The sequence below is a fragment of the Lissotriton vulgaris genome, chromosome 6 (assembly GCF_964263255.1).
Source record: "Lissotriton vulgaris chromosome 6, aLisVul1.2, whole genome shotgun sequence".
NCBI classification, from domain to species: domain Eukaryota; kingdom Metazoa; phylum Chordata; class Amphibia; order Caudata; family Salamandridae; genus Lissotriton; species Lissotriton vulgaris.
The window spans coordinates 705,431,238-705,445,171 of NC_141694.1; the positions used below are offsets into that span (position 1 = coordinate 705,431,238).

The 13,934-nt window shown below is 49.1% G+C and overlaps 1 protein-coding gene across 1 annotated transcript; it reads right to left on the bottom strand.

The window, feature by feature from the left end:
• Positions 1-1,100: 1,100 nt before the first annotated feature.
• LOC147707872 (uncharacterized) lies at positions 1,101-2,794 on the bottom strand. Its single transcript, XM_086925252.1, has 2 exons — positions 2,374-2,794; positions 1,101-2,098 (listed from the first exon to the last, which is right to left on the bottom strand). The coding sequence occupies exons 1-2, from the start codon at positions 2,792-2,794 to the stop codon at positions 1,101-1,103; spliced, it is 1,419 nt and encodes a 472-aa protein (XP_086781378.1).
• Between the last annotated feature and the right edge of the window lie 11,140 nt (positions 2,795-13,934).

Here is a 13,934-nt window from a genome sequence, read left to right on the forward strand (position 1 = left end):
ATCCCAGCACACGTCCAGGTGCTATGCAGCCTACACCTGCTGGCGTCTGGCAGCTATCAAAGTGGAGTTGCAGCGGCAGGAGGAGTGACCCAGAGCAGCCTGTCAAGGTTCTTCCACACATTCCTTGACGCCATGATAGACAGGATGGACCAATACATCTCGTTCCCTGCAACCCACGCAGAACTGCTACAAACCAAAGCTGACTTCTACCAGATGGCACAATTTCACCAAATCATTGGCTGCATAGATGGCACGCACATTCCGATATGCCCACCAGCGGACACAGAATACATATACCGCAATCGGAAATCTACACACACCATCAATGTACAGGTGATCTGCAATGCGAAGTGCACCATCACAGACCTGGTAGCAAAATTTCCAGGGAGTACCCACGACTCCTATATTTTCCAACAGAGCGGCATCTATGCACGGCTGATGGCTGGCGAATTTGGTGAAGGATACCTCCTAGGTGAGACACATCATCAGACCCCCATAACACAAAGTAGCTAGGTGTAATACATGTATGCATGTGTGTAATGTTACTCCTTTCCCTTCCAGGCGACAGTGCATATGCCCTCCGCTCATTCATACTCACCCCCTACCTCAACCCCTCCACACCCAGCCAAAGGAGGTATAACCGGGCCCACAAAAGCACAAGGAATGTCGTCGAACGGACCTTTGGCATCTGGAAAAGTCGATTCAGATGCCTGCACAAGAGTGGAGGTGCAAGGCAGTATACCCCCATCACCTGCTGCAAGATCATAGCTGTATGTACAATGTTACACAACCTTGCGGTGAAGAAGGGCACTGAGGTGGAGTTGTCTGACTACGAGGACCATGACGACGACGAAGCTGTGCCACCAACACAGCCAGCTGGGGTGTGTACGCCAAGTGATGGCAGATACAGACGTGAGGAGATTACAGAAAACTATTTCTGAGTAAGTACAGATGCACAGACAGGTAAATGGTTGTGGTGAAAAAGCAATTTTTAATACTGTTGCAACACAGTTACAGCACTGATGTGCAACAAAAAAAAGGTGTAATAGCAAAGAACACAAAAGTCTAAGGTCCAGGTTGCCTCACCCGCCCTTGCAAGGCTATTTCTTTGAGCGCTTGGCAGCCCCACTGGGGTGTCCCTCACCCCCTTCAGGATGGCCAGCGGCTTCTGCGGAGCGCCTGGTGCTCCTGCGTGGCTCTGACGCAGCGCTGACCGGGCTGCTGCGGCTGCTGCTGTCCCCAGCATCCCCCAGGTCCAGGGCAGGATTTGCGGCAGTGTTAGAGATGATCATGGCCTCCATTGCCGTGGTGATGTGGGCCATTCCCCTTGTTAACTCCGCCGTATTTTGTGTGAGGCTTGACTCCATGTTTGCACTGCGCTGACAGAGTTGGGCCGTTGCAGCTGCAAGGCGGCTCATGGAGCGGTTCAGCACCCGGGCATCCCGCCTGCGCACCAGCTCATGCTCCTCCAGTCTGCCACATAACTGGGTTATGGCAGTGGTTAGCCTGCCTAAACCTGCTGCTACCTCCTTGTTTGAATCCACAAAGGACTGAAATCCTTTCGCCATTTCCCCCATCTGCAGGTTGTGCTGCAGGAGCTGGCGTTGGCAGGCCATGATGGATTTCGCCTGCTGCCTTTGGATCTTTACCATATTACCCTCGAGGCCCAGGAAGACACTGCCCTCCGGTGCTGGTGCTGCAGTGGTTGGAATGGCACGGCGCCGAGTACTGCTGCTGCCGGCCTGCTGAGTGGGCTGGGGTGCCACTGGTGGGGGTGTGGTGCTGGCCGGGGCCTGAGCCCCTGCTCCCAGGACAGGGTGTACTGGTGCCACAGCTATGATCGTGGCAGGAGCTGGTGTTGGTGGAAGGAGGTCCCTTGTTGGGGAGTTCTCTGGGGAGAACTGCAAGGGGGGTGTGCTCGGCATTTGTGGGGAGTGCAGTGCTTCAAAGTCTATTACCAGGTCTCCCTCTATACCAAGCCCTATGGTGTTTTCGTCCTCCTCCTCCTCGGCAGCCTGACTGGTGCTCGGCCCGGCGAGTGCAGTGGTGGATGGTGCTGCTGCCTCTGTTGTCATTGTTTGTCCGCCTGATGGTGCCCCTAGGTACAAAGAAGCATTTGTAAATTGAGTGCCGATGTATTACAGTCAGTACAATTAAAGCATTCCACATGTCCTTGCATCTCCTTAGAATGTGTTCCACTGTTTCCTGTCTTGTGATTCTGCACTGCCATATTTTGCTGACTTCTGCTGACTACATGTACCATGATGCTTGTCTCTTGTATGTTGGTCACAGTACTGTGCTGGGGTTTGGCTATGCATTGTGTCTAATGGGGAGGTGTCTGGTAGGGTGTGTCATGATGCGCATGCTTCTTACCTGTAGCTGTAGCTCTGGCTGAGCTGTCCAGGGTCCCAATTCCGGTTACGCTCTCCCTCTCAATGGTGCTGGAGACCATTTCCTCCAGGTCGGTGAGGCCTGGTGCCGGGTTCCTGCCTCCACCAGTGCCTCCAGCCTGCCTCTGGATCTCTGCCATCTTCCGTTTGGTGAGGCTGCGGATGTCATAGAATCGCTTCTTCAGCTCATCCAGGGTCCTGGGAGTGACACCTGCAGCATTGACCTTTTCGGCGATTTCTGCCCAGAGCCTCCTCTTGGTGCTGTCTGGCACATTGAGGGACAGCTTACCGAATAGCTGACGGTGCACCCTCACCACCTCCTCAACCAACACCTGCAGCTCGGTGGTGCTGAATTTTGGCTTCCTCTTCTGGCTGCACTTCTGGCTCTCACTAGGGTTTGCCATCTTGATCAGAACAGTTCACTACCTCCTACTCCCACTGCTGCTAACTGTGAGTGTTCAGCTCAGGCTGGCTCTCCAGAAAGTTCTTAATTAGCTGCACCTGCCAGGGTTGCCACTCCCTGTTTTGGTGGGGGAGGGGGAGCCACCTCATTGGCTGAATCGGCTTTTACCGATTCGGCTTTTACCGAATCGGCTTTTACCGAATCGGTAAAATCCGATTCGGATTTTACCAATTCGGTTTTTCAATGCATTCCTATGGGCTTTTTGGCCATGGGTGTGTTTCCATTCCTCCGATTCGGTAATTGCCGATTCGGATTTCACCGACTCGGCTATTTCCGAATCGGTGGTAGCCGATTCGGCTATTTCCGAATCGGTGGTAGCCGATTCGGTACTTTCCGATTCGGCCTGTGCCGATTCGGTACGTAGCGAATCACATTACCGATGCCGACCGATTCGCTATTATTTCGCGGTTTGTTTGCTACATCTCGTTTTCCGATTTCAGAATACCGATTCGGCCCGCCTCGGTATTTTGAAATCGGAAAATCCCTTTTACCTACATCGGGCCCTATGTGTAGGATTATGGGAAATAGTATATAGGGACTGAGTCATCCTACCACTTGAGTACCCATGAACCTAGAATTGACAAGCTATAGTGTCTCACTTGGTCTCCTACTCACTCACAGAGAAGCAAGTGATTAGACACCCCAAATGACAACACTCCCAAGTCTCTCAGGAATCGTGGTTGCAAAACACACCCTTTCAGTCACACTCTTGTACTTGTCCACAATGAGATCTTGACAGAGACATGAACAAGTTTAAAATATTTATTTTAACTAACGTGTTCTAATATGCAGTATACATGCCACAACAAGCAGGGAAATGCATAACACAAATATGGTAAGAATAGCAATCTGTCCGTAAATCATGAAAGGATCTCTCATTATAAAAGACAATGTAGCTTAATCTCCCTCCCCTTGAACAGAAGCAGAATAATTATATATCAGTAGATCTGTGAGCATTATCTGCAGGCCCCATAGTCTATAGATGGTAGATCTACATCATAGGTGCTGTCTTGCTCTTCTGCCTGGAAAGGTCCATCTCCAAGTGTGTGTTACTTATTCGTGTATTCCAATGTCAAGTCAAGTCAAGTCAATAAATTTATATAGCGCGCTACATACCCAGAGGGTCTCAAGGCGCTTGAAGAGGGGTGGGGAATTACTTGTCAAATATCCACGTTTTAAGTTGCTTTCTGAATGCTAGGTGGTTCTGAGTAAGGCGAAGGTGAGTGGGAAGTGAGTTCCAGGTTTTAGCTGCCAGGTAGGAGAAGGATCTACCTCCCATGGTGGTTTTGTTGATTCCAATAAGACCAAAGTACGTATTCCCGAACAACAGCTATATCAGTATGTTTTGTCTAGGTGCTAGGGCATGACCAGAACAAAATAACAATGGGCATTGTTGTTCGACCTTACTCACAATGTTCCGACTAAATCTCAGGAACCAGCAGAGCATGAACACAGCGAAAGATTCTCATGTGAAAACGGTAAAAGAGGCAGTTGCAAAACGAACTTGTGTAGTAACCTGTGCATGCTAACTTCGAGAAGATGACAATGTTCCCATGGGCCGTAGATCAATAGCAAAAAGTTTAAAACTAGAACCAAAGCCAGCAATTCAGAACCTAGAACCTAAAAAGGGCTTTACAGGCATCCCCAAGAAATAGAGAAGAAGTACAATATTTGCGAACACTATTTAAGCATACACTCGAGAAAATATAGGCCCATCTTTGTGAAAGGGCATGGGAAGATCTAAAGCAGTCAGCAGAATGAAGGGATAGTACCCTATTTTGGAGAACAGTAAATCAGCCGTTTCTAAGGGGCATAACTGCCCCCATGGTCGAGTCCCATGTCCAACAAGAAGACTGGTTCACCCATTTTGGTAGAATCTTGATGATTGTTGTTGCCCCCCACCTACTTACTCCCATTTTCACTGGTAGAAGTGAATCCAGCCTTAGAAAGATGTGCAAATGGAAAGGGCCTAGGCTCTGACGGGGCCCCTGGAGACGCAAATAAGTCACAAAAAGCACTCTGGGGACCTATCTTAACCCAGGTATACATAGCAGCTTCAAAAAGATGCATACCAGCATTGTGGGATGAAAGTATAATCGTTCCCATTTTAAAAAAAGGAAATGGCAGATGTGCAGTGATCAGTGCTATGGACCAATTTCCCTCCCTGATACATCAGTCAACTATTGGGCAGGATATTATTGGAAAGATTGGAGACCTGGGTAACAGTAAATAATCATCCGCTCACTCACTCACAGGTTGGCTTTAGGAGCGAAGTTGGCACCTTGGAGCAATGTATCAAATTACATTTGCTTGTGAGCAAATACACAATAACTAAGAAAGGCCATCTGTTCTTGTTCTTCGCCGACATACAAAGTGCGTTCGACTTAGTCAATGATGCCAAGTTGTGGGAAACTCTGATACAGCTGGGTGCTCCTCTAAACTATGTTTACTTTCTATCGCAGCTTCATGGTCATCTGACTGCCTGTGTTCGTTATGGTGCAAATAGAGAATGCACCTCTGGTTTTAGAGTTATGAGGGGCATAAGACAAGGGTGCATTCTTGCACGACTTTTATTTTCGATGTATGTGAATGGGGTAGATAGTTACTTACAACAATTGAAGGCGAATCCCAACTGTAGTTGATAGACGCCCGACCCCAATCCTTTTATAATTCGATTACCTAGTTTTAATATCATGCACCGCTAATGGCTTGCAATTTTTAATTGATGGAGTTGTCATATTTATCCATACTAATATAATAAAGGGAGAGCCCAAACCTTTGAGGCGGGTAATCTCAGGAAACACAGCACCAATCACAACACCCAATACAGCGTTGGAAATAGCAGTTGCAGCAGAAGGACATAGGATATGCAGACGCCCACCATATACATTTAAAAGGTAAAAGAACCGTGCCAGCAAAGTAGTCCCTTATGGGCGTGTCTGCGTTGTGCTGTGGGGGTGTGCTGGGGGCGTGACAAACGCCGGGGGCGTGTGGTACGTTCCACCCTTCATGCCATGTCTCATATTGTGTGCTAATCCCACCCTGCTCCCTTTAAATACCCCTGCACCCCATATTCATAACCCACCCTTACTCCTTAAAATACCCCAACACCCTTAAACACTAACCCATCTTAACCCTATAAATATACCCTGTACCCCAAAACCCAAACCTATCCCTAAAAATACCCCTGTACCCCAAAACCCAAACCTAGCCCTGTACCCTATAAATACCCCTGTACCTCAAAACCCAAACCTAACCCTGAACCCTAAAAATACCCCTGTACCCCAAAACCCAACACTAGCCCTGAACCCTAAAAATACCACTGTACCCCAAAACCCAAACCTACCCCTGAACCCTAAAATACCCCTGGACCTCCAAACCCAAACCTAGCCCTGAACCCTTAAAATACCCCTGTACCCCAAAATCCAAACCTACCCCTGAACCCTAAAAATACCCCTGTACCCCAAAACCCAAACTTAGCCCTGAACCCTAAAACTAACCCTGTACCTCAAAACCCAAACCTACCCATGCCCTAAAATACCCCTGTACCCCAAAACCCAAACCTAACCCTGAACCCTAAAAATACCCCTGTACCCCAAAACCCAACACTAGCCCCGAACCCTAAAAGTACCACTGTACCCCAAAACCCAAACCTACCCCTGAACCCTAAAATACCCCTGGACCCCAAAACCCAAACCTAGCCCTGAACCTTTAAAATACCCCTGTACCCCAAAATCCAAACCTACCCCTGAACCCTAAAAATACCCCTGTACCCCAAAACCCAAACCTAGCCCTGAACCCTAAAAATAACCCTGTACCCCAAAACCCAAACCTACCCCATGCCCTAAAATACCCCTGTACCCCAAAACCCAAACCTTGCCCTGAACCCTAAAAATACCCCTGTACCCCCAAACCTAGCCCTGAACCCTTAAAATACCCCTGTACCCTAAAACCCAAACCTACCCCTGCACCCTAAAAATACCCCTATACCCCAAAACCTAAACCTAGCCCTGAACTCTACAAATACCCCTGTACCCCAAAACCCATACCTATCCCCAAACCCTAAAACTACCCCTGTACTCCATAACCCAAAACTATATCTGAACCCTTAAAATACCCAAACACCCAAAAACATATACCTCAGTACCCCAAAACATATACCCCTATACCCATGCTTACCTTATCCAAACATTAAAAAAAAACATGCTTTTACCATTCATGCATTTACAACGAATCTCGTTATAAATGTATGCGTGGTAAAAGCATATAAAATGTAATGCCATGCGTTATAATGGCATTGCGGAGCCATGGTACTTTTCGTAATGAAAGTATGCGGATTGATGGTATACGGAAAGAAAGTTGTGGAATAAAGGGTGTTTACCCTCCCGGGTAAGTACATTGGTGGCACGGCAGCCCACATCTCCAGCAACATACTCATATTTTTTCACCACCCATTTGAAAAAAGCACAGGTCTCTCTCATTGATGGCCAGCACCGACATACACTTTTAGACACACCTCCCGCCACAAGTTCTAGAACTGCGAACTTTAGAACTGGGGAGCTATGTTCGAATCTCGGCATCAGCTCAACTTCCTGTGATTCCAGGCAAATCGCTTTGTCTCCCCGTGGCTACCACAAATGAATGTGTTCTTCTGTAATATAAATTATGGTCATACCATGTTGTCGAGTTCGCTCTATATAATATTGCAAGGAAAAATAAAGTAGGGAAACTCGAGTTCACACACTACTTAACGCGCACTCTTAAGTGCATCAGCAGTGCACTGTGAATCGGAGCATTTCACAGGCCTGTCACAGATAAGAAATGCTATCAAAACGAAATCCTTCAAAACAATATACTACTGGCCGGCAGCAATTCATACCTGGACAACGTCGGGACGGGCTGCTAGTGGAGTATAAAGACATGAGACTAAACCTGACCAAATCTTGTCAGGTACAGGCAAAATGAAGAAGAAAACTCTCTTTGCCAAGCGACTTGCATTAACAGAGGTACATAACTTCCCCTATTTGGATATTCAGTTTTCTAAATCTGGCTCTTGCAGCCCTCATTTAAACAAAAGTAAACTGAAATTTATTAGAACATCAGAAGCAATATTCAGGTTTGCATCCAAAATTGAAAATAAAAGAGATGCTGTTCTTGTATAAAGCAAATGTATTCACATTGTAACCTATGGGGCAGCACTTTGGAGGCTATCAAATAGCAGAGTATTACAAACACTGGTGAACAATTATTTGCGCTGACTTTTGGCAGTACCACAATCTGTGTCCTCTCACATTGTTCATAGCAAACTAGCAGCTACTCACATTGAAAACACCATTCACATTAACACACTATTATTTTGGCATAGCCTTTGGACTAAGTCTGGAACCAAGTTCACTAAAGTGATAATTAATGATTGCCTAGCTCTTGACAGTAGAGACAAAATTACCTGGTTTGTTCATGTAAAGAGCGTTTTAATGATAGTAGATTAAAAAACAAATTCCTTCATAACCTGGCGACCATTTTGTGGTATAGCAAAAAAGAATTAAAGATGCTCCTAATTAGCTTTTTGGAGGACAGGAAAGATTCCAGGGAAAGAAGCAAAACTACAATATAAGGATATATCCGAGGCATCTGATAAAATGATATTCCAAACTATATATTAGCTGTAAATAATACAAGGGGGGCTTGGGGGGGGGGGGCAGCCGACCGTAGGGAGGTCCCCCACCTGGGCTGTTTGGGAGGGGTGGGTGGGGGGAGGGGGGATTGCTGCCTCAATGCGGTTTTTTATTTGGGCGTTTTTTTGGTATAGCCCAATTTCAGCCCAAGCTTAAATTGCTTGGTCTCTGCCCTCCGGCCACCATTTTAGGTTTGGTGACCTGGTGGCCGTGGGTGTTTGAGTTGTAGGAATTTTATCCTTTGATTGCAGGTAGTTTTTGCTGTGGTGTTTTTCATATTGGAACTATGTCTTCTGAAGATTATAGAGTGCTGGAAGCTATCAGGCTTCTCAGCGAGGCTGGGAGACTTGACCTGGTGTTGGGCGAGGTGGCTAGGCCTTCCCGGCCTTCTCGTCAGGCGTTGGCTGGCGTAGCAGCAGTGGTTGCCGCCTGTATTTCTCCTAAGTGCCCGAGAGTTGAGGCGGTAAGTGAGAGGTGCCGCCCGCGATTCAGGAAGGCAGCCCCAGGGTCTAAATTGCGTCAAGTTGCGGTGCGGGAGTCGGCCATTTTGGCTGAGCGTCCCGCGGAGCAGGGTGGGCCTTACGCGGGCTGTAATGGGTGTGAGGAGGGACCGTCTGAGCTGTTTTTGGCTCCAGCGGTTCCAGCAAGGGCAGCGTCTGTACCTGCGCAGCGGGGGAAGCGCAGGGCTAAGAGGCGCTCCGCCTCTGCAGCCGCCCGAGTTACTGTCGGGGCAGTAGTGGGAGAGCTTGAGGCTGCGGAGAGGGGGATTATTTCACCTGTGCGTGGGCGGGAGGAGGCAATGGCTTTCGAAGAGGTGGTGCGGGAGGATTTTTTCGTCCCGCCCTCAGTCATGAATGGTGAATGGGTTTGTGTGGTGCAGGATGGGAGGGGGGCTGGTTTTTCTACACCGGCGAGGCCCCCCTCATTATCGGAGGCAGGCATTTTGGGTTCTGGTTTTATACAGACACAAGCGGTTGGTGGGTCTGCTGGTAAGGGGGGGCAGGTTCCTTTTAGCCCCCTTCTTTTCTCTCCTGCGTGTTCCAGTAAGGGGAAGGTCTTTTCAGTCTTTAGTGGTTCGGTGGGGGAGGGGGAATGGGCTCAGGAGGGTAATGTAATGTAAAAATTATTTCTAAAGCGCAACTAACACCTGGTGGTTTCTTGGCGCTCGAGCAACAGGGGGAAGACAGTCTGCAAGACAAAAAGGCGTTAGTGATAGACATTACAGAACAAGTGGGTTTTGAGAAGGGACCTAAAACGTGGGTAGGGAGAGGCAGATTTAATGCTTAAAGGGAGTGAATTCCAAAAGGAAGGGGTAAGAAATGAAAATCTCAATCCTCCATGTTTCTTGCGTTTAAAAACCGGGACCTTAAGTAGGGCCAGGTGGGAGGAACGGAGATTACGGGAAGGAACATAAGGGTGTAGTAGTGAGGAAATAAAAGATGGTCTCGCACCGGCGAGGGACTTGAAAATAGTACAACCTAGCTTAAATTTGCACCGCTCAGACACGGGAAGCCAGTGGAGGGATTTTAACAAAGGACTAACGTGTTGGTGTCTAGGTTGATGGTGAATGAGACGTGCAGCCTGGTTCTGAACGAGCTGCAGCCTCTTCAGTAGATAGGCCGGGATACCTGCATAAAGGGAATTGGCATAGTCAATCCTCGAGATAACTAAGGCTAACAGGAATAGGATAAGGGCCTCAGTGGTCAAAAAAAGAGCGATCTTACGGACCTTTCGCAGCTGGAAGAAGCTAGACGAGACTACAGCATTGATCTGGGGCTTTATCGTGAGATCATTACTGATGATAACCCCCAGACTTTTTGCTGAGTCGACTGGACTAGGGGGAAGACCTAACCTCGCAGGCCAGAAAGTAGGTTTCCATGGGTTGGCAGCTCCCCCGACAAGAACCAGTTCTGTCTTGTCGGGGTTAAGCTTGAGGTGGTTAACCCCCATCCAGTCACTGATGTGACAGCGGGTAGACTGGAAATTAAGAATGGACTGATCCGAGGCGTCAATATTGAAAATCAACTGGATGTCATCCGCGTAATTGAACGCGGTGACATGATTACATATCAAGGACCGGATAAGGGGGGTCAGGTATAAATTAAAAAGAAGAGGGGATAAGGAGGAACCCTGCGGGACGCCACATGTTAGATCGACCCTGTCGGCAGTAAACTGAGAGAGCCGGACCGCCTGGTGGCGGTTGATCAAAAAGGAGCGAACCCAGTCCAGAGCGGCGCTCCGAATGCCAGCCTCCCTGACATGGTCGACCAAAATATCATGGTCGACCGTGTCAAAGGCGGCTGACAAATCCAGGAGCACCAAAACCTGGCTGATCTTAGAGTCCGCCCCTCTCCGCAGTTCCTCCATAACTGAAAGTATGACTGACTCCGTGGAGTGGGCGGGTCTAAAACCGGCCTGTTGAGAGTCAAGATATTGGGAATGTTCAATGAATGAGCTCAGAGTGTTGGTAACATGAGACTCAAGAACTTTACTGAGGTAGGGAAGAAGGGAGATGGGGCGAAAGTTACTCATGACCATAGGGTCCTTATGTTTTTTTTTAAAATAGGCACAACCTCTGCAACTTTAAAAGAGCTGGGAACCAGGCCAGAGGACAGGGACATGTTCAGGAGTCCCAAGTAGGGAAGCGGGCAAGCTGTAAAAGCCTCGCGAAGGATCAAGGGAGGACAGCAATCAGTGGGGGACCCAGAAGTGACCTTACTTAAGAGAGCTAAAAATTCCTCCTCCAAAATTGGAGGGATCTGGGTTAGTTGCTGCGGATTAGGGGATAACAAGGGAAGATCAGGCCTAGGGAAGGAAGGCAGGCCAGCAAGAGAAATGCTATTTTTAATGTTGACAATCTTATCCACAAAAAACTGATTGAGGGAATCGCAGGGCTCTTGGGAGGGGAGATGTTTAATGGTGGTGACCCTATCTGGATGTGACAGCTCCTCCACAATGGAGAAGATGTATTTGGTTTTAGTGGCAGAACTAACAATTTTTTAAGAAAAATAAGAGGTCTTAGCAGATAGAACCGCAGTTTTATATTCTTTAAGCAGAGACATATACCGCAACTTTGTATCCGCGGCATAGCCTCGCCGCCAACGGCGCTCAGCCTGCCTGAGTTCAAGCTTTAAGGCTTTGAGATCCTCAGTGAACCACCTTTGTGCGTCACGGAGACGCTTAAGCTTGATCTGTTTAAGCGGGGCAACAACATTACTGGCTGATTCAAGCCAATGCGTAAGGGCTGAGGCTTGGGTGTCAATAAGATCAGCAGAGAGGGGGGAAGAAGTTTTAAGTAAATTGACAAATTTACCAAGGTCAGCCCTATTCCAGTTCCGGGCCCGAAAATTACTCTCCAGAGCCCTACTAGAATGGGAAGTGGCTATGAGGGAAAAGGAAATTATAAAATGATCTGACCATAGGCAGGGGGAGATAAGGGGAACAGAAATCTCCACATTGGACGTCCAGACCTGGTCCAGAACGTGACCTTTGATGTGGGTCGGTGCATTTATCTGTTGACAACAGTTCATGCCAGATAAAAGAGATGAGAACATAATGAAACAAGCACTCTCCTTCTCATCAAGAGGCCAGTAGTTAAAATCTCCTAGGACTAAGATATTGGAATTATTAATAATTAATTGAGAGAGCATGTCGCCGAACAGCGTCGGGAAGTTAGGCATAGGTTGAGGGGGGTGGTATGCTAATACACAGATGAGGGGTATGGATGAGGATTCCAATCTTAGCACAAGGCAATCAACCAAAGGGATACAGACCGTAGTTAAAGTAGAAAATCTGATGGGAGATTTAATAATAGCTGCTACCCCTCCGCCTGGCCTGCCAGAAGCTCGATTCGCTTGCAGGATATAATAGCCAGAGGGGATAGCCGCAAGAATATCTGGAGAGGACTCTGCATTGAGCCAGGTCTCGGTCAGCAACAATATGTCGGGTTTCACAGAGTCTAGATAATTTAAAATTTCCAACTGATGTCTTACCAGTGAGAGAGTGTTAACCCCTTCGCTGCCGCGGGAATTCCGCCGCAGCGCTAAGGGGGCGGGGGGGGCCGAGCAACGCTCGCATGCTCGTGACGGAGCCGCTCCGTCACGAGCCGCGGTTTTCTTGTGCTCGTGACGGAGCGGTTCCGTCATGGCCCGCCCCGCTCAATGGAACGTCCAGCGCAGGCGCAAAATTCGCGCCGCGCAGGCGCACCGAGCGGGTCATGACAGAACCGCACCGTCATGAGCACAGCTCAACCGAGGCTTATGACGGAGCGGCTCCGTCATGAGCATAGAACGGGTTAAGGTAGCTCACTGTAAGCTTCAAAAATGAGGGCCCTTTAGTAGAAGAGGTGTTAGTACCTAAAAGGTGGGATAAGGGCGGGGAAGCTGCAGAGACTTGTGCTGGGGGAGAAGTAATCTCAGGGAATGTTTCCCTGGCACAAAATAACCCCAGTGACTCAAGTTTCGACCGAGCAATAGAAGTAAGAGGCCATTTAGCATGTAAATGAGTTAGGTCCGAGGATGAGTATCCGGACTAACGGGCAAAGGGACATGCCCCGTGCCCCGACCGGCCACGGGCGGGCGCAGACGGGCTTACCTTGGGCGCAACTTCAGCGCGCCATCGTCACGCCCGCTGCGCTCGTCCGCTGCGCTTCCGGGGGGGCCATTGCAATTTGAGTCTAAACCCCACCCCCAGCTAGACCGCAGATGCGCGTCACCGCCGGGAGCCAGGTCCTCACCTAAGATGGCGCCTGCCCCCCACAGCAATCGGCACGTCAGCCGTGATGGACCGGGGGATCCGTGAGGGATCGTGCAGTTGGAGCAAAGGTTGGGCAGGGCCCAGACTTTATGGTTGGCAAAGTGCAGGGAGCACAAGCGCTTGGTCCAGTGTCTAGGGTGATGCATGCTATGTTGGATTGGAGTAGTGGGGAAGAGGCGGGGGATTCTCCCCCTCTTTTTACTGGTGCGCAAGATGCGTGTGGGGCAGGGAATGGTCGGGCGGGACAGGTTAACCGTCCGTGGTCAGGTGCAGGTGTTTCAAGCAGGCAGGAAGGGCCTGGGGTTTTTAGTGTTGAGGGACCTGGCACATCAGTCCGGCCTTTTTCTCCACAGGTTAGGGATTGTCATGGAGCTGCAGACTCGGTAGGGCGAAGTGCGGCCCATTGGCGCTGAGGAGACGGGAGGGTGGAGCCTAGCGTGGCACATTCGGTACCATCGGGGGATCCTGGCGTGGCCAGCAGACGAAGGTCAAGCGCAACCTCGCTGGCCCCAATGACATTTCACCCACGTCGGACAGGGTCGGACAGAAGATTCAGCAGCAACAGTGCCTAGGAGTGGTCAACGTTTTGGGGAGTACCGGCGGGTACAGTCGGCTCCCCCGCCAGTTCGGAATGGGGCTGGTAAGGCCCAT